The sequence below is a fragment of the Nothobranchius furzeri genome, chromosome 8 (genome assembly GCF_043380555.1).
Source record: "Nothobranchius furzeri strain GRZ-AD chromosome 8, NfurGRZ-RIMD1, whole genome shotgun sequence".
Classification (NCBI taxonomy): Eukaryota; Metazoa; Chordata; class Actinopteri; order Cyprinodontiformes; family Nothobranchiidae; genus Nothobranchius; species Nothobranchius furzeri.
Window position 1 is genome coordinate 56,181,303 of NC_091748.1, and position 21,850 is coordinate 56,203,152.

The 21,850-nt window shown below is 41.3% G+C and overlaps 1 protein-coding gene across 6 annotated transcripts in view; it reads right to left on the reverse strand.

Moving 5' to 3' along the window:
* agbl4 (AGBL carboxypeptidase 4) overlaps nucleotides 1-21,850 on the reverse strand; it is a 459,294-nt gene that overhangs the window by 122,831 nt on the left and 314,613 nt on the right. For all 6 annotated transcript variants that reach the window (XM_070554139.1, XM_054730076.2, XM_070554141.1 and 3 more), the window contains one exon: nucleotides 19,974-20,013. In XM_070554139.1, coding sequence (XP_070410240.1) covers nucleotides 19,974-20,013 — 40 coding nt within the window. The remainder of the gene's footprint in view (nucleotides 1-19,973; nucleotides 20,014-21,850) is intronic.

Genomic DNA, 21,850 nt, shown 5'->3' on the forward strand with positions numbered 1-21,850 from the left:
CATGGACCAGAAGGAGATGGGCATGGCTTAGGCTCCCCTTAACTAACTGAAGAAAAATCAAGTAGAAACAAAAACATTTTTCATTTGCAGTGGGATGCAAAGGTTTGGGCAACCTTTTTAATCAACATGGTTTTCTTGTATAAATCGTTGGGTCGTTACGAAGAAAATAAATCTGTTAAATTTATCACAGAGACACACGCAGTGATATTTGAGAAGTTAAACAAAGCTTACAGGATTTACAGAAAATGTACAATAATTGTTTAAACAAAATTAGACAACAAAGAAACTGACTCAATATTTATTAGATCCTCTTTTAGCAGAAATAACAGCCTCCAAATGCTTCCTATAGCTTCCAATGACAGTCTGGATTCTGGTTGAAGGTAGTTTGGACTATTCTTCTTAAAAAAACATTTCTAGTTCATTCAGGTCTGATGGTTTCTGAGCATGGACAGCTATCTTAAACTGACACCACATATTTTCAAAATTATTCAGGTCTGGGGACATTCCAGAACGGTCAACCCTTTAAACTCATTATTGAAACTCACAATTGGTTTGGTAAGCTCACTGACCCTTGACCTCCGTACACAAGTGAATCCGGTTAAGAGAAAGAGTATATAGATGAACAATTGTAATTTTCCTTCCTCTTTGAATATTCTCTGAAGAGTAGCAACATTGGGGTCTCAAAACCACTCTCACATGACCTGAAAACACAGAATGTTTGCCATCATGGTTTAGGGGAAGGATACAGAAATCTGTCTCAGAGATTTCAGCTGTCTGTTTCCACAGTTAGGAACATATTGAGGAAATGGAAGACCACGGGCACTGTTCAATTTAAGGCTCAAACTGACAGACCAAGAAAAATCTCAGATAAACAGAAACGAAGAATGGTGAGAACAGTCAGAGTCAACCCACAGACCAAAGATCTACAGCATCATCTTGCTGCAGATGGAGTCACTGTGGGTTGTTCAACTATTTGGTGCACTTTACACAAGGAGATGCTGTATGTGAGAGTGATGCAGAGGAAGTCTTTTCTCCGTCCACAGCACAAACAGAGCAGCTTGAGGTTTGCTAAAGTACATTTGGACAAGCCAGCTTAATTCTGGAATAAGGTGCTGTAGACTGATGAAACTAAAACTGAGTTATTTGAGATTAACAAGGGGCGTTATACATGGAGGAAAAAGAACACAGCATTCCAAGAAAAACTCCTACTACCTGCAGTAAAACATGGTGGTTGTTCCATCATGCTGTGGGCTGTGTGGCCAGTGCAGGGACTGGGAATCTTGCGAGGTTGGGGGGGTATTAAGAGCAACGTGTTTCTGCAGTGTCCACGAGGGCGCACAGGGTTGGTTAGGGTTCCTCCTACGTCCGTCACAGCGGTAGGTGGGGTTTGAGCGGGTGCACTTTACCGACTTCCGGGGAGGTTTGTTACCGCAAGACAAGATGAACGGCTCTCTACAGGGACTTGGCTGTCATCGTTTACTTTGAAAACCCGTTCAAAAGATTTGATTCGTTTGTGAACGTCACATCACTAATGCAGAGGAACAAGTAGAACATTCTAGAACATCTCAGGCCCCAGACCTTATAATTATTGAAAATCTGTGGTGTGAGTTAAAGAGAGAAGCCATCAAACCTGAACGAACTAGAGATGTTTTGTAAAGAAGAATGGTCCAAAATACCTTCAACCAGAATCCGGACTCTCATTAGTAGCTAAAGGATGCATTTAGAGGCTGTTATTCCTGCTAAAAGAGGATCTTCTAAATATCTAGTTCATTTATTTTTGTGGTGTCCAAATCTATTCACCTGCCTAATTTTGTTTAAACAATTATTGCACACTTTGTGTAAATCCTATAAACTTTAACTTCTCAAAAATCCTTGTGTGTGTGTCTCCTATATGATATGTTTAACTGAAATGTTTTATCATAACCACCAGCACTTTTTACAGAATAATTATGAAGATTGAAAAGGCTGCTCAAACTTTAGCATCCCACTATATTGCCTTTCAATATAAAATCTCAAGATGCTCAAGAAACACAATAATAATGAAAATGAAAATAATTAAAAAAAAATAAGAACCTAAAAAGTAAGATTGATAAATAAAAACGAAAACAGAAGAACAGAAAATTATAGACAGATATTTTCATTTCAGTACTTATCTGCTGCAAAGTTTGATGTTTGAGGCACAATGTGTGAACTCTTGCTTCTGCCTTAGGGTTGATATCTTCTAGAGGTTTTATTTGGCACACACCTTTTACAACAATGCAAAATATTTTATCCAGAGGAAACAGTTGAGGTGGCTCAGGCATCTGATTAGGACGCCTTCCTGGTGAAGTTTTCCGAGAAAGTCCAACCGGGAGGAGGCCTAAAGAAAGACCCAGGACACAGTGGAGGGACTTTGTCTCTCGGTTGGCCAGGGAATGCCTAGGGATTCCCCCGGAGGAGCTGGTCCAAGTGGCTGGGGAGAGGGAAGTCTGGGCACAAGTCTGAGACATGACTGTCTCAAAAACAAATGGGACATTAAAAAAAGGAACCATTTAAAATTTATGAGCCTAATATTTCCTTTCAAAGCATCTCTTCAAGTGTTTAGGGATGACATTTCAATCTCAAGAGTCATTACCCTTATCACTTTAAACACACATTACATCTCACTTTGTCTTCTAACAGAATGGTTCCAGAAACTGCGGTGAGAAAAGCCATCAGGAAGATTACCTGCCCAGTTAGATGTGATTGGTCCTCGTGTGTTTTCATGTGTTTCCTGGAGAATACTTCTCATCGGTTTCTTGTATCACAGACCGAAACACTTAAGGACAGCTGACAGAAATTAACTCTTTGTTATTGTACGACAGCCAGGTGGTTTATACAACAGGATGGATTTCTCTCAGTTGTTACTCTAATAGAGGGCACCACAGTCGATAAATGACACTAACAATTTCGTTCTGCTCGGGCTGCTGTAATTGAAAAGTAACTGATGCAGAACTATATGGAGCCCCTTTTTCTTCTCTGATACTTTGTTTCTTGGTTTCAGGCATTTAGTTAGTTATGATTATTCCTGTTTCAAATGCCAACTTCCTCATGATGTTTGTTCAGTCTGCTGTATGACTGATCCAAAGACACAAGCGAGTTTAGGAGAATAAAATCAAAGATAACTCCTCTGAGATAACAAACATCAGAAGCTAATGCAAGAGATAGGTGTAGGAGACCATTTTCATGTTCAGCCTGCATGAAACACTCAGAGTGATTGATTATTATCAGAAATAATCATTGAAATAGTTTTTTAATTCTTCCACACTTTTAACCTCTAAAGACCAGGGGTCTCATTTATCAAACATTGCGTACAATCCTTTATAAAACCGTACTTAAGCTCAGCAAAAAAAAATTTTTACTTACGCCAAGTAGGTTTGTGATCTATCAAACATGGAGTACGCACAGCTGCACGCAATCTCCGCTTCATAAATCAGAAACTATCTAGAAATGTTCTCAGCTGCAATTTAGTCACATCCTGCCCTCACCACGCCCACTTACTGCCATAAATAGTCAATGCAAAGTGCCTTGTGGATCTCATGCATATACATAGGCCCGCTGTTGCAGCGCTCCGCCAATGACATGGCGACCGTAGATCAAGGCAGATCAAGGAAGATCAAGGAAGTGCAATTTCACAGCAGCAGAATTTGAGGTACCTGTGGGTGAGGCGGAGAAATGAAAGGAAGTGCTTTTGCAAAACAAATAAGAGAAAATACACGGAGTGGCACAGCGTTGCTGAAGCCGTCAATGTTTTGAGTTATTCAGAGAGATCTGTGGCGGATATAAAAAAATGGTCCAATCATGATTGGATCCCTAGACGCAGTACAAGTGATAATGCTGCAGGATTTCATAATTTTATCCTTCTCAGCAGCAGCACTGCAGGTGCTCTCCATACCCAAAATGTGCGTAAGCCAGGTCCTTAGTCAACTTAAAGATGTGCACAATTTTCCGCTATGTTTTCTTTCATAAATCCCAAAGTTTGTGTGGAAAGTTGCTTACACAGTTTTCCAACCTGTTTTGTGCGTAAGCACGCTTGATAAATGAGGCCCCAGATGCTGAGAAAACCATCAAAGGATCTCTTTCTAAGCCAACACACATACACAAGACAAAAAAACTAAAATTAACAAATATATAAACAACCAACACATTCTCACACCCAAAGCGTCAAAATTAGACGCGTGTGACCAAGCCTCAGTATATGACGATTCGGGATGCCCCAGCGCATCAGGAGACGACGATCAGGGACACACTGATGATGCACTATCCCAGAGCGTCGATATCAGATGCCGGTGGTGAGACGGAAATTATAACGACTTGTGAACTTCTTAACCTTCCCCTCACCCCAGTCCTTACCTTAAGGTCACAGTTACTGACCTTAAGGTTAGGACTGGGGTGAGGGGAAGGTTAAATAGTCAAATAATGTTCGTGTGACGGCGGGCGTCAAACAATGATGCCAGCGGAGCCCCGTGCCCCTGCGTGTCCCTGATCGTCGTCTCCTGACGCGCTGGGGCATCCCGAATCGTCATATATTGAGGCTTGGTCACAAGCGTCATATTTTGACGCTTTGGGTGTGAGAATGTGTTGAAACAACAAATAACAGGCGCTCATTCCCCGTTGTGGCAAATTTAGAAGCAGCACTTAGCTGAATGTCTTCAAACATAAAAAGAAGAATGGAGGATTGGAGATGAGATGTCTAAACTTCCCACAGCTTAAAACTAGCTAATATTCACACAAACAATCATTTATTCAGTTAATTACAGAGCGGATTACAGCATTTCAATAAAATATGAAATAGTCTTTTCATAGCCAAAATGCTAATGAAATAAACATAAACTATCAGTGAGATGCTGGGTGCCCTTTGTTGTGTTTATTTTTATTCATCGTTGGAAGTAAATTCACAGTTGCTCTTTATTTAATAATGTCAAACTGCTCAGTTTTTAATAATTACGCAGGCAACAACAATGGAAAAAAAAGATCTAATTTTCCCCTGAACCACTGGTATGCTAATTATCTTTTCCTTCAAGAATAAGTATTAACTCTAGATCAGATTTTAGCTGCTCTACCAGTGCAGGGAGGTTGATCAGCTAAAGGCTGGAACCAGGACAGAAGCCAGACATCATGTCCTGCCTATTAGCTCCACACTGCCAGGCTCATCTATCTTTATTGGTCATCCATTAGCCTGCATTAAAAGGAGACATGAGATAATAGCAGTAATGATGCTGATGATGAAATTAGACACACGTCATCATTGCAGCATAGCGACTGGAATCATAAAGAGTTCTTACAGACAAAATGGACAGATGGGTGCTTAGAGGAAGCTAACAATCCTGTGCCTAGTTAATGTGTGCAAAACTGTAGGTGAGACAAACAAACAAAAAGGTGGGTCAGGTGTTGTTTACTTCAAATATGATTAGAATGCTTAAAAGTGTGCATAAGAGTACAGCATGCGGGCAGTCAACGTAAAGACATAACTTGTGCCCATCTGTAGACGGATGCTGGTACAGGTGGGTGCATGATGATGACTGTTGGCTTGACAGGTAAACAGCATGTGCAGCGACATGCAGACAACAACTCAGAGACAAAGTCCATCACTAGACAGCTGGGATGAAGGACTGTGCAGAGAACTTTCAGGTTTCCAGTTTGACCGTGTGATGGTGGACTCCGTGGAGCAGAACTGCCTTTTGTGGTCAACACACCATCACAATCAATCCCAACTGTTTACTGTTCATTTTCCTATTTTGGTTGGAGACATCTCACCAGGCTTTTGCTTATTATGTCTCCTAATTAGCTCTTCAAGAATTCGTAATCAACCATGAAGAAGGCATTCACCAATTTAAAAGGTGATAGCCCATGAAATGAACAACGCTGCCTCACACACACGCACCAGTTACTAATGCTGCACGGCCCGAAGTCAGACCTCTGACTGAAATGGAGACATGTATGGAGCGTGCACACGCACACACATGCATGCACGCACGCACGCACACACACACACACACACACACAAACTCACACAGAGTGGCAAGCTTTACAGTGACTAAATCCTTCATTATGTATTAAGAAGGGTATCAGTGTGCTGGGGCGGCTGCGCAGTGGTGCAGTGGTTAGAGCTGTTGCCTTGCAGCAAGAAAATCCTGGGTTCGCTTCCCAGCCTGGAATCTTTCAGTATGGAGTTTGCATGTTCTCCCTGTGCATGCGTGGGTTCTCTCCGGGTACTCCGGCTTCCTCCCACAGTCCAAAGACATGACTGTTAGGTTAATTGGCCTGCCTAAATTGTCCTTAGGTGTGAGTGTGTGGGTGATTGTTTGTCCTGTGTGTCTCTGTGTCGACTGGCTCTCTGTCCAGGGTGTACACCACCTGATTGCCCATTGACCGCTGGAGATAGGCACCAGCCTCTCACCCCACCCCACCCCACGACCCTACGTGGACAAAGCGGGTTCAGACAATGGATGGATGGATCAGTGCTGGCCCCACCACCCTGCTGTGTACGTCCAGTGATCCACCCCAGAGACATTGATCTTCTTCATACGGAACATAATGACCACCAGAGAAATACTGATCATATTTCAGAAACAGTCAATTCTGCTCATTAGAGCCGCTTTACCTCCTGCTGCAGACCCGTATTGATCTAACCAGTGTCACCAGACTGTTATTCTCTGCTAACCAGATAGAAAACTCACAAAACTGTAATTTATACAGTCAAACACAAACACTACAGGGAGCAGAAGCAACAGATGCATGTGTAATAGCAGGCCGAGGCTGTGTCCATCTTAGTGCCCTTTCTGCATCTGCATCAAATGTCAGACGTGCCACAAGAAATCCTGAAAGTGTCAAGGCTGTCCCCGGGATTCAGAGATTTTTTAAAACCCCTAATACCTTTTCCACCGTCTCTTCTCCTCTAATCTCCACTTATCGGGCAGCCAGGTGAGCTGCAGCACATGGCTAGTGGGCAGGCTTTGGTGTGTGGGAATACAGCTCATCTTAATGGTATTTTCCCCTCCTTTTCCCCTCCTTTCCTGTGTTTCTCCTACTCTTTTCTCCAGGGTGGCTGTCAAACGGAGACACAGGCAGCCAGAGAGCTTCTCTCTGCTGCTGTCGCTGACAGCAGGCAGTCGCAGGGATTGGACCGGCCTCCACGGACGCCCGTCATTTGGAGAGGTGGCCGAGCTCACAGGTGTGCAGCATCTGACAGATAATAGCAGATAAAACTAGGGCCAACCAGATGCTCGCTCCTCACTCAGGGGGGTGGGAGACCAGAGTGAGGATTGGGACGGGGTGGGGATCAGAAGATGGAGGGGCAGGGACATGTTGGAGGGCAAGGTGATTTGACAACTATCAACCTTTATTTCACCACCATGCAGGCAGGCACAGACACACACAAACGCAAGTCAAGGACAGGCAAGGTCTGTGCTCTGAAATCCCTCTACAGAATCTCAGCAGCAGCTCACTCCACACTTAGGAGGTTAAGATCGATTCAGAGCCAAACACAGAGAAGCTGTTGTGTAAAAAACATGCACATCGTTCCTAGCAGTTGTTTTGCAACTTTAAAAAAAAATTTTTGCAACATTTTGGTTGTACCATTTGATTGAGAATAATTTAGTACTTATATCCTACCTGAAAAACCCTAAGATTGGAAATAAACGAAACTATGAGACAGTGTTTACTTAAAAATATTATTATTGTTGTTGTTGAATTCTGATTCTATGCTAATATATCTGGGATACTGGACATTCGATTGTTGCCCCAAATTACAAACAAAACTGTTACAAAAATGCATTCATTACAGCAAAAACAAGACTTCAGTGAGAAAATTCAGCATTTGTAATAATGTTCATTTGTTGAAATAAAACTTAAAACCTGATAATAATTTGGCTAAAGTTAAGTATCTTTTTATACATCTTTACATTCAAACGGACTATATGTACTGATACCAGCATCAGTAGGAGCCCGATGCTGTACATTTTTCTTTGTACTTGCACTCGTAAAAACTTCCCTGATTGTGAACAACCAGATACTGATTACAGAGGTTTAGTGAAAGCTAGCTAACGAACTTTAGCTTATGTTGTCCCTGCTGCTGTGCTTACCGTTTTGATCGAGTTGCCGACTTTGCTAGAATTCACCCCTGCTGGATAAGTGATGAACGACATTCACTTTACATTTGTGAAGACTTAAAACGCCTAAAAATTTCCACATCCCTTAAAGTGTTTAGTAGCTGGGTGAGTTAAGCTTGGTTTATGCTTGACGCATTCACTTTCCGCTTGGAGATGCGGCTCGCGGATGGAACGCGCTTCACAACTCGCAGCGTTTATGGTTCATGCGGCTCGTCTCTGCGGTGAGCCAATATTCTCCCAAACTGCAGGGGGCAGCATGGAGCTCTACGGCATGCATCCAACACTACACCGTAGTAGAAGTAAAAATTACTGTTGTTTACAACATGGCATTCCAGCATTTTTTAACAGCGTCCTCGTCTTTTCCGACAGTGCGAGCTATTTCTCTCCAAGAATTATTAACAACATGTTGATCACGGTGATCTTTGAGAGCTGAATCATACAAATGTCTGTATTTACGAACCTCTGCCATACTAGTTCTTGCTGGTCCGCCATGTTTTTCGGCGTCCGACCATCTGCGTGGTTAGAAAATTTCCTAGATGCGCGGTGCGGAAAGTTTGGACCGTGCGGAGGCGCGGTGGAGGGGTGTGGTTGTTAAATAAATATAATAATGTATATATGTTCTGATGTAGAACTACATAGATGGTTGCTGGGTCCAGATGCTGTCCACTCAGAACTGACAGAGGGACTGCATCAACAGAGTTGACCTAATGAAGACTCAGGTGTTTCCTTGAATCATACACGCTATTTCAAACATTCTACTGGTTGCATTATGCTTCTAAGCTCTACTGAGAAGTTTCATGACTAGAAAAGAATGATTGTTAAAGTGTCCAGATGTCCTGACAATTAATGTCCTGGAAGCTGCAGAGAAACGATGACGCAAAAGACCGCAAATATTGATACCACACTCTGTAAAGCAGACACGTTTACGCACGCACGCACACACACACACACACGCACGCACGCACGCACGCACGCACGCACACACACACACACACACACACACACACAAAGTCCAAAAACTCAATTCACCAGCCATAACACAGAGACCGAGTGGCATCAACCTCTATTATCTAGTCCCTATGCTGCTAACACAAAAGGCTTCTTGGAACAAAAATCCAATCAGTCCTCTCTTGGAGGATTTTCTCCACAGCAGTGCTTAGCAACATTGGTGGCTCTGCTAGTGACAAAGAAATAATCTCAGAGCCCACAGCCTGCACACAGACTGTTTACTGCCTCCATCACATTGTCCTTTAAAAAAAGGGATGGACAGTCTGCGCCTTTATAGTATAATGTCATTTTAGTGTCCTCTGAGTTAACTTCTCTCCCTCCCTCCCTCCCTTTTTATTCCACGGAAAAGCATGAAACACATGGCCGACTGTGTGCGTGAAATTACCATATTTGCTACACAGGGAATATTTACTTTAAGTATTATGAACATAGGCTCAACAGAAAAATGAACCATCAGGCTGGAGACAGGTGTTAAATAATTGTTTGATAAACATTTTCTAAATATTTTCACTAGCTTGCTGCCACCAACTTCCCCCGTCTCCTCCCTTCTGTGCAGCTCTTATCTCTCACAGCCCTCCATTCTTTGTCTGGTAAATTATCGCTCTCGTTCTTCATTCATTAGCATGCTGCTGCTTATTTAGCCACACTGCTGAGAAACCTGTAACAAAATCAACTGGAAAATACTCAATATGAGGCGGACAGCACACCCCGCTCCTCTCCTCTCTTCCCTCTCATCCATTCTTTCTTTGTGGCGTATTTTGTGTTTTTAACTACATCAAAATGGAAGCACGGTCCCCCATAACGAGGAGGAGGGAGATCAAATATGCTAATTTACTAAGAAAGGATATAATTAGGGCAAGTAATAGGAAGTGTTGTTTTCACAGCTGTTCATTTACACAAAAGCATGATAGTAATTTTTTCTTTTTTTATGAGTAATGCTTGTTTTCATTTCATTTGTGCATCTTTAATAATAATTAAAAAAAAAATCATTGGCTTCTCGATACACATCACAGACAAGCATCCATCAGACCACTGGCGATCTGTGGCCCTGTCCACACGTAGCCGGGGATCTGCCAAAACGTAGATATTCGCTTTATCAATTGTCCAAGCGCTTTTTGCTTGTTTGTTTTTGCAAGCGGAATTACTGCTCCTTGCGGAAGACCACAGACGAAGGACGAGGTTAAGAACGGGGGAAGTACTGCCGCCTACAGGTCTGGCGTGTCCTTAACAACGTATTTATCCGGGTACGTGTGGACAGAGTTTTTCTTTAAAACGAGGTGGTGTGGATGCAAGTTTTTGGAGGGGCGGATATTCGTTTTTAAAAAAACCCGGCTCCGTGTGGACTAGGCCTCTATCAGCATGCACATCAGGTGGAAGCAGCCCGGAGGTCCCAGAATGTTTTACTCTTTCTGGTCTGCAGCAGGAGCTTTTTTTCAGTCCAGCTCATGCAGATAACACAAGCTGCAGCATGCAAAAAGATTCAAAGTATCAGCACAACATGAAGTAATGATCTATGAATGGTTCTGCTGTGCTACTTTACAAGAATTATTTTCTAAAATAATTAGCACTTCAGAGAAACTCACTAAGCATGGCTACAGGCTGTTAGAGACACACAAATCTGCAACTGCTTCATTAGATCTTTGTAACTTTAGAAATGTCCACTCGTGGAAGGCTGGGAGTAAATGAAAGAGATACGGTGGCTTGATGAATAAAATGTGTGTTTCTTCATGTTTCAGCTTGACTCAAAGGGGAATTGGTCTGGCAGATAAAGATCAGCTGATTAAAGCCGAAAGAACAAAAAGGGAAACTGGTGAAACGGGAGGGTTAACCTCCATTCATCTACAAGAGAAGGAAATAAAGATTAATACAGCCACACAAACATCTTTCTTCAAAGTAAAGTTGAAATGGTGCTAGCTTACAAAGTGAGTCTTTCATAAGGTACTCAAGGGTGCTACAAAAATAAAGTGACACACCCACACCCACAATGCAATCTGCAAGGACCCCAAAAAAGCATCCCAATAGCAACAGCACCGCCATAAAAAGGACAAACAAGCATGATGTATTACTTTACCGTCTGGCAGAAGGACCACCAGATAATTTCATCTCAGACAGATGCTATTAAATAACTAAGAAAAGACTCAATGGTGTCATGGAAATGAGAGAAAACTCTGCTGACCCTGCTTTACACCACAGAAAGTAATTCTCCACTTGTCTGGAGCGCCGGAAACAGTTTAAATGCTGATGGAGAAAAGGGGCTGAGCCAAATCTCCTCATATGAACATAATAACAGAAATTTAAAATAATGAATGTAAACATATCAGATTATAGCCTAAGGCTGGTTTCCATCTGTTGTCCTGAATAAAACAAAGCATATATAATGTGCTTATATACACTCAACAAAAATATAAATGCAACACCTTTGATTCTGCTCCGATTTTTCATGAGATGGACTTAAAGATCTAAAATTCATTCCAGATACACAATATTACCATTTCTCTCAAACATTGTTCACAAATCAGTCTAAATGTGTGATAGTGAGCACTTCTGCTTTGCTGAGATAATCCATCCCACCTCACAGGTGTGCCACATCAAGATGCTGATCCGACATCATGAGTAGTGCACAGACCTTATACTGCCCACAAGGAGCCTTTTGTGTTAGCCTTCTGTGTTCCTATATAAGAAGCAGCTCAAAAACTGCAATAAAAATACACTAAAGTAAAGTTAGTCTTTGTGATTGTAAATGTGACATTAAATTACCTTTTCTCTTCCACACAGACATGTTGATCTCTACAAAGTAACAGCAAATAGTTTTTTAAACTTTAAGCTAGAGCTTTAAAGAGACACTATACAACTTTTTCACATTTTAAAATCATTATCTTGAGGCAGTATGTGCTAAAATTATCCTTTCCTGGGATAATGAAAGGCCACCCAGCTCCAGAGTACCGCACTTGCAACTTCAGAGTTGCCAGTTCAGTCTGTTGGTACACACCTGGCGCTGCAGTGTGGTTCCAACACGTTTCCTGCTTGTTTTAGATCATTAACACAACTGATTTTTACAATTTAGCAATGGACCGCTCCTGTAGACACTAATTAAGGTGGAGAAGACATATCAGCTGTTAGATTAAGGTGTTAAAAAGATGAACGCACAGCGTGGAAATAGATCTTGCTTTTGGTTCTACAAACGGACACGGGGGTGCTAAAAGCAAGCCTAAACTGCCTAGTCTCCCTTTAACATGGATCTCAGTAATTGTTGAGTCAGAAACTTGACCAGTTTCATATTTGACACCACTATACAGCCCTATACTGCCCAAAAACCACAGTAGATAGTTTTGTGGAGCAGGTCTTCTAGGGCGCGAAAAAAACAAAGTTTGCTTTTTCTGGTGGCATCATGGCGGAGCCTGAAAGTAAAAGTAAAAGCATAATGTTTTTGGAGGTGAAGGGAAGAGCTAAAACCAGAGTGAACATTGGCACGGCCTACACTAGTTTGAGGAAGCTAAAGGAGGCTACAAAATCACAGACTGATGGAGACCTGGCTTTGTTGCTACTGGGCTTGTAAGTAATTTTACTTTGTGGTTTATTTTAATGTTTGTTGGCTCGTGTTAGAGTTAGCTTCTTGTTAGCGCTAGCTACAGCAGGGTTGTTTACGACGATTGTAATTCCATGTTTAACCAGCAGTGCAGTTACAATCTTACCTCTTGTAAGAAGACATAAATAAGACTTTCCAGAATTGATAAGGTAATAGCTGGTCAGGGTGCAGCCAAGAGCATGATATATTGCTGCCATCTTAAAATAAAAATCTCCAATCTCCTAAATTTTATTCTCCTAAAATTAAGCAATTATTACTCAGATGTAATAAAGAGAGAACTATTTAGCTAAACATTGGAAAACAAGAATAAATCAGCCTTTCTTAGAAATAATATAATGCTGATGAAGTATAGCGAACTAGAGGAACTCAATGTGTCCTTTAATGCTAACATTTTGTCAAAACACACACACACACACACACACACACACACACACACACACACACACACACACACACACACACACACACACACACACACACACACACACACACACAGGAAGGTGGTTTACACCTTCACCAAAAATATTTAGACTAACACTGTCCGCTGTTTCCGATTATTTCCTTGAGTAAAAGGTTAAAGAAAATATTGCTGGTTTTGAATTGTCACACTAACAGGTGTGTGTCTGACTTGCTTCGGAAGCAGTGAGAGATGCTGGACTCGGTGTGCTGTGGGTTCTTCCAAACCTTTGGCTGGCTGTTAACAAGGCTCTTTTGGCTCAGCAATGTGTCTGATGTTTTAGCAGTTTGACATTAAACAGTAGAATATTTTAATCATATTGAGAAACAAGTAGGCACATTCATAAAAGCACGTGGCTGCTCTACAACAACCTTCTCCTGTCTGTGAGGCCAGCCTAGCTCCTGTTGTAAGAAAACTGTCATCTTATTACTCATTATTAGAAGAACAGCCATATTTACATACGTGCACCTGTAAACTTCTAACTCAGACACCGACCTCTGACCTCTAAGATTTGTCCAGCGACTTCTTCTGAACTAAGTTAAGAATTAAACATGAAGATATCTGTAAAAAGAGAAGCTGTAATGATGGACATTTCTATTGTGATCTAACAGAAACGGCAAGGAAAAGAGATAGGAGAACAGAAGCAATGGAGAGAAGAAGAAAGTCAGAGGATAATTCTGCCTATTATCTCCGTGCTCCTGCATAGCTTCAGACACACGTGCTGCATGCACGCGAGCACACACACATGCACACACTGAAGGCACAACCATCCTCTCCAATCTGTGCAAATCTCATGAATATGATTGACCTTTCTTCCACTGTATGCTAAGTGTGCATAAAGGGGGAAAGGAGAAACTAAACAGAGGCAAGAGGAGTTAATTTAGAACAACACATTATTGGGAGCTCACTGCAGATATGGAAAAGGACAATCTAATCGATAAACCAAAAGAATGACAATGACCTCTCAAATCAATGTCTGCACCCCATTTTCTCACTATGAAAAGACAAAAGTGTCTGTGCAGGTGCTTTGTTGTGTGGCTTTGTGCAGTTTGCACCTGTGAGCGAGTGTTATGTGTACATGCGCGGTGCTGCGGTGGAACAGTTGCCAGGACTAATCATTATTTAGTTGTGGCGGGGCTGGAAAGGTCAGCAGTCTGAAATGTCAGGCTGTGTTCAACAGGAGCCAGATGCAGCTGCGCGCTGCTCAAGTGTCCAATTAAAGAGGGCCGAGCGAAGTTTGAGTGGGTCTGCGTGTGGGAGCGTATGTGTGTGTGCAACTTTGTGTGAAATGAGAAAAGGGGGACAGAATAAAGTCTGTGTGTTTTTGTGCTTGTAATTTCTCAGTGTTGGTCAATGTATTAATCCTATGATATGTGTGTGTCAAGTATTATGCCACCTTACACACTTTTTAATTGCTTCACTTCTAAATAAAATAAAGATAATTTAAAAACAATTGAATTTAAGTTCTTGTGACTTAATATTCATGTTGAAAAATAAACCATGGGCAAGTTAATCACTGGTCTTTACATTACTATGGGCCATTATACAGAAAAGTTATACTTAAAATTTGACTTGATCCTTCACAATGAATAAAATTGCTTCTTTATGTCAAAGAACAAAACTCTGAACAGACAAAACGTTCAGATGAACTTTTACTCACCTTTGTTCTAAGTTAAGGTGACCGTTAAAGTAATGCTTGCTTAGTATGAGGATTGCATCAAGTCACTGACACTAGTCAGTGACTTGATGCAATTTGCTGGGTTCCTTATATAGGAAACTTTTTTTCTGATTGGCTTAATGAACTGACCTGGATTGGAATGTTTACCATGTGAAGTGCCTTGAGACGACTCTTGTCGTGATTTGGCGCTATATAAATATACTTGAATTGAATTGAATTGAACTTTAGATGGGAGTAAGAATATGTTTCAGACTTAAAAAAAATGTTGATTTTTACATTTTTCTTTAGTTGTTTTTTAGGTAAAATGAGCAAACTGCCCTTTGCTGCTGTATTTGGTATTTGTGCGGTCACGTTAGGATATTTAGAGTCGGGTTCTTGTTAATAAATATTTCCTATCTTATTAAACAGACTTGATGTTTAGGAAAATTAGTTTTACTTTCTAAGACATTTGGAAAAGCACACTAGTAAGGTTTTTACTGGTCCACTACTTTGCAGTGACAATAAAGACAATAGAAACGCAATAAGAAGAGAATACACCAGATATCTCTTTTGTGTGTGTATCAGGTTTCAGTTATCATAAGGACCCTCCTGTTACACAGTTCCAGGCTATTCTTTTGTTGCTGAGTTAAATTTACTAACCAATCCATCCTAGCTGGGTCAAATCAGATTACAAAACAGAGGTAGCATAAACTTACAGACTAGTTCTGGTCCTGCTGCATCCCTTTATCGCCCACTTCTTTCCTAATAAGGACTTCACAAATACTTCATATGATTTAAATTGAGAAATGCTCGTGTTGACATGTGCCATGGACCAGTGGTTATCAATCGTGGTCCTGGAGGGTCGGTATCCAGTATGTTTTCATTGTTTCTCTGCTGTGCTACTTAAAAATAATAAACCTTTATTAACAACTTTCAAACAAACAATAATTTGAAATAAATTTACATTAATTGCTGTTTTGTCTAAAACATTCAGAGCATCAACTAATCATCCTAAAATGAACTACTTTCTTATGAAAATATATATTTTCAGAAAAGGCGCTTGAGCCTTTCCTCCCGCAGCAATGGGTTGTGGGTAATACACTTCACCCAAGTCCGCATCGATGCAGACTTGGGTGAAGACTTGGAACAAGGGTGCATAAGGTGATTAGCTTCTGCACTTCAGGAATCGAGACAACCTACGCACTCGAATGTGGAAGTGTGAATGTTGGGATTGGGCCATAGTATGTAGAACAGAAGTTGAAACAAACACTGAAGTAGTGCCCCCTATTAGTTGGTGGTATAAGTTTGAGGCTTGTTGGTCCCAGGGAATGTTCCCATAAATAAAATGATAAAAACATCCACATCAGATTATTTCATCCTTTTGACTCTTGCTGTTTCACACAAAGCTCTTGATTGTTCAAATACCATGTTTTAACTGTTGGAATTAGTCACTGAATGCAAAAAACATTCAAAATGATTGTGTGTGCAGACTTTGGCTTCAAAAATATTGCATGGCAGCAACGTAAACAACAGAGAGTCATCCATTTTTATACAAGTCAATGAAGCTAAAGATGTAGCACCATATAATAAAAAGGGTGTGGCAGTGCCCTGTTCCTCAGAATGTGATACCAGAGGCCAAAGACCAAATTTCTGTACATAAAAAGCTTGAAACAAAAAATGTTTTATCTGATTATAAAAATAGAAGCAGTTTATTCTGTTATTGGGCTGTGACAGAGATATTCCTGCTTTTGTTCTATACTTTTATTTAATCATTTATTGTGTGTCAATTTTAAAAATGAAGCATTTGTTGAAGCATGTAATGAACATCATTATAAACAGAGGCCAACAGAACAGCAGGGGCAGAATCCTTTCTTCTCTCCCTGAAACAGTGTGTGTGAAAACCACTTGAGCCTATTAGTTTGTTCACACCCCCTGTTTCCTCCTGCTGTCTGTGCAGCAAAGACACGATGGTAAGACATCAATGATGGACAGAGAAAAGGAGGGGAAATACAACACAACAAAAACAACCTGACTGGGCCTTAATAAGGTCATTAATAAATAACAGAGGATAACGAGAACACTGCTGATCTAATCAAGCCAAGTGAAAACGTCGGCAGGTGTGGGGATGACAAGAAGAAAGGGAGCGAAGGAGCAGAAACTCCTTTAATCTGCAGGTAGAGGAAGAGCGTGTCCTGCCTGTGTTTCCCTGTCAGAGTCATTCTTCTGAAAGCATCACCTGCTTCTCCTACAGGCACTGCATTGTATGTGTGTGTGCGCACACGTGTGCGTGCGTGCATGCACGCTCACTTACCATGAATAGTAATAAAGCAGAAGGGCAAGATAAAATATGTCTGCCAAGTTAAGAATATAATAGACCTCGATTCAAGGCCACACGTAACAACAGGCTGAAAAATGACCTGCAATCATTTAAGCGGCGCACACACTGGGCTCTGCACCAGGTAGGGGAAAAAAGCCTTTAACAAAGAAATATTTGAAGGCTATTTAAATCTGTGAGGGTGAAAACTGAACCCTGGTTGAGGCTGGTTTAACTGAGCCCTCTTCAGAAAATCAGAGTTTAAAGCCAGAGAGCAGAAAAGTCAGAGATGTGTATGGAAACATGTCACATGGGTTTGACAACAGTGACTTCAACCAGGAATAGACTCAAAAAGACAGTATGTAGTACTCAGAGATAATATGACAATGATCCAGGAAATAAACGCCCCCTCAGGCATGGACTGGAGGTGCTGAAGGTGAACTTTACTGATATTTCCCGATAAATCTAATTATTTGGCATTTGCATAAGAAGCCAGGACAATCGTAAAGGTCTGTTTTCACCCATACTAGTATAAATGTGTTGATCTGCGTGTGAGAGCACTGTGAGTCACAGTTCCTGGTGAGTCATGTGCAGTGGTGAGTGAGCTCAGTTGCTGTGGAACACTCTCTTCAGAACGCACCATAACTGGACTTTTTGGCTGCACACTGTACAAGGTGTCTCAGTAATGCCTTGATGAGAGGGTTTAGTTAGAAACTTTCACCAGCAGCTTTTGTTACTCTGAATAAAACTCAACTTTCCCGGCAGAACGGATATGGACATGTCTGCTCTCTGAGCAAATAAATCTTCCACTAAACAAAGGAATGCTGATCATTTCCAGTGTTTTTAACAAAGAAGACACGCTGAAATCAAGCGCACATCTAAGACAAATATTTTCTTCTCGCTCGGCCATCAGGGTTGAGTCTTTCTCACAAACGGTCTTGCACTAAAGCCCGTGGACGAGCCTCACCTCCATCCTGGACCCGAGGAACAGCTGCAACGTAAACCTGCTAAATGATCTGGGTCTCCATGAGCCTCACATATGCATTATTCTAATCAAAGCACATTAGATCATCCAGATACATTAGACATATGGGTCTCACTATCCTTCTTGTTGCTGCCATCTGTTTCCCCTTTTTCTCCCATTCTCTCCATCTCAGTGGATTCCTTGCTCACACAGCTGCCTCTTTAAGGGGACGGCGTGGGTTTCTAAAAGTGCAGCTACCTTGTGACGTGTTTTCACTTTCAGTCAAACCCTTATGCATGCTTGACTGCTTGATGTGAGCTGTGCATGTTGAATACAAAACACTACTCTGCAAAAATGTTTACACACAATTGTGAAAAAAGGAGAACAACAAATGACGGGTGCAAAGAAAACCAAGACTATCATTATGTTTACAGAGAAATATACCATCAAGTACGAAAAAAAAGTGAAAAATAAAATAGAAATATAAAAAATAATGCCCCCAAAGTTCCCCTGCATATAGATTCTGCATCATTTTGGTTTTATTTGCACATTTCTTCCCCAAAAACGGATCCCAGTAAATCTCCAACAGTGTGACGAGAACATTCATAGATGGTACTTGTGTGCAGATGGTGACATACTGATTGTTATTTTCCACTCGCCTTGTAGCCTAGAAATCTGGACAAACCGTAGCAGTGGCAAAACATTTTGCCCTGAAGGGTTGGTCTAGCCATGCTCCACTGTAGCCTCAGCAGGTCTACCACTGCCTCGGCAAAGCTTAGGAAGGACCAATCACAGTGCTCCATGACTGTTAAGAGATGTCGGGCGTGCTTGGCACCAGAGCTACAATGGGGCAAAACGACAAAGATGGCGGCACCTCTTTTGAAACGGCTTTGGCATCAGCTCTAAACTTGAGGCTCTTCTTTGATGAGCAGATAAATCATCATCATCTTCTCCTTCTTCTGGTGGACTTGCCCCAATGACTGATTTCATCACTATGAATACATCAGAACATTTGTTGCTCCTTGACAACGGTAGATTCCACTCCTATGACTGAGCTCTGTCTATGGGTCGCAGCCAGTCTATATACAGTATGTGCATATATATGATGGCTTGCTTGTTACAGATCTATCACCAGAAAAACATCCTAAAAAATAGGCAGCAGGCTTTAACCACCATCATGGTGTACTGTACACAAAACACAGATTCCAGAGTAAATTTATTTGCCCTTCCTATTTTGTCCCTCAAGTGTTTCTGTTTGTAAAAATACATCTCCTGTTGCAAAGTCTGCTGAAGATGAAACTAAGGACAAAATGTACACGAGAGTTTAGACTCCAGAGGAAACATATTTATTTATATGTTCTTAGAAAAGAGCATTCTTGCCCCCCACACGGATTGACGCCGTTCACATCCTCAGATGGTAAAAACAGTCTTGACATTTAACACCTCACGTCTGCAGACGACATCCTTTAACAGAGCCTCACATAACAGATTAGGAGCCATCATTTCAGCAGTGATCCTGCCGCAAGGGTTCTAACATCACAACCAAAGCCGTATCTTTTCTGTCTCTCCAATCCAACTGTGCAGATTTGTGCAAGCAGAACCATGAAAACAGCGTCTTCCTCCTTTAAAACCTCAATGTGGGTCTCGCTGCCTCGTTGGCAGATTTCTGACAAATCAATGTCGAACCAAATTATAAAATACAAAATAGTAAAAAATAAAAATTCTTACACTGAGCTTTTACTGCCATTGATATTTCTACAGGGTTGTTAAATTATTTTTATTTCTGCGTTGCGGTGGTGCTGTGTCGGGTCGATTGTGGGTGAATATGAAGTCAGGAAATAAAATCCCAGGGACTTACCGGGGTTGGTGATGGTTAACAGGTCTAGACGTCTTTGTTGCTGAAAGAAAACAAGAAGGAGAAAAAGATAAATGTCACAAAACAGTAATCAATACCTTCATCAATTCTTATATTTTAGTGTAGCAGAAAGTCTATTGATCCCTCTCACATGTGTGGCATTGGTTTACTCTGCTCAGTAAAACTTACTGTAAGCAGCAACATAAACTTTCTATTTACTACTTTATCTTAACAATATTTAGGATCTGTTGTGGGTAACTCTGCACCTGTCAGGGGCTTTTTGCATTTTATTCTGAAAAGAGGTAAGGGCATTAGCTTGCAGCACCATAAAATACTCCAATTACCTCTTAAGAAAACTGTGCAACTGTTATAAGTGTTGGTTTGACATCTCTCCTCCATGCTCCGTGTGTGCTTGTGCACGCATGATTTCAAGCATGTGTAAGTGTGATGTTGTGTTTTGATGGAGTGTGTAATTTTACACTTGATTTCTCCTGCAGCTAAAAAGGAGTTTGGAGGTGCTATGGTTTTTACACCCCCCCCCCCCCCAAAAAAAAACAACCTCATCTTTAAACCCACCACACACACACACACACACACACACACACACACACACACACACACACACACACACACACACACACACACACACACACACACTTGACTGTTGAGCACTGAAGTAATCAACACCTCAGCCCTCCTCATCTTCCAGCCTCTGAAGAAAGACGGTCTTCACATCCAAGGATAAAATGAAGACTCTGTGTGTGTGTGTGTGTGTGTGTGTGTGTGTGTGTGTGTGACACAGTGAGGCTGTTGTCCACTCATCAGCCTGCAGGACCAGATGTTATTAATATTCTAGCACCATACTGACCATTTGAGAATGATAAGCAAAGAGACTCTCAGCGTTTGGAGTCTCCTCTCCTTGGAGGCATCTTCTCCTGGAGTGGAACTCTGATCAGGCTGCTTACATTAGTCTTTAGCATGAAGCTCATACTCAGAGCAACATGACTTATATAGATCATGAGTGGAACTGAATACAGTACATAAATAAATGGTTATAATTCTAATTACTAATTTGTACATTTTGCATAAATGTCCAGTTACAGGACAACAGATGCCGGTAGGGTAAAGAGTGTTCAGAGAGAGATTGATGCTGGGATAAATGACCACAGAGCAGCAGAGGTCACTATAACAACACAGAAAAGCTTACCCACACATTTATGCATTCTTATGTATCACCCCACCCACCTTTTACATGCAAGCACACGCGTGCGCGCGCACACACACACACACACACACACACACACACACACACACACACCCACACCCACACCCACACACACACACACACACACACACACACACACACACACACACACACACACACACACACACACACACACACACACACACACATGTTTACCACCACCTGAAGACCTGAACCAGAACAGAAATTTCACCTAAAAAAGCATCAGAGTGTTTCTTTAGTTTGTTTTGCATGAAACAAGCATACCGGTATATTTTCTTTGATGAAAAGCTTCTGTCTCCAAACAGCGGCTACTAACTAAACCTTCTCACCATTTTAGACAAAGAGACCCTCCCCCTGGCCTGGGTCTGAGGACCTCTTCCTGCTCTTTGAGACTGAAGGATTGTATTATAGTAAAGATGTTTAAATATTTAACTTCGTTTGTTGACTTCCTTAGCTGGAAAACTAAGTATGAATTGGTACTTTAAAATATTCACATACCAAACATAAGAGTATTGTATCGATTTGCATTAAAACTGGATTAAATAAATCTGGTTTTACTGGAATGAAAAGAACAGAAACGTTTAACTTGGGGTTACGCTGACTATACATTAAAATAGTTTTCTTTCTGTGAACA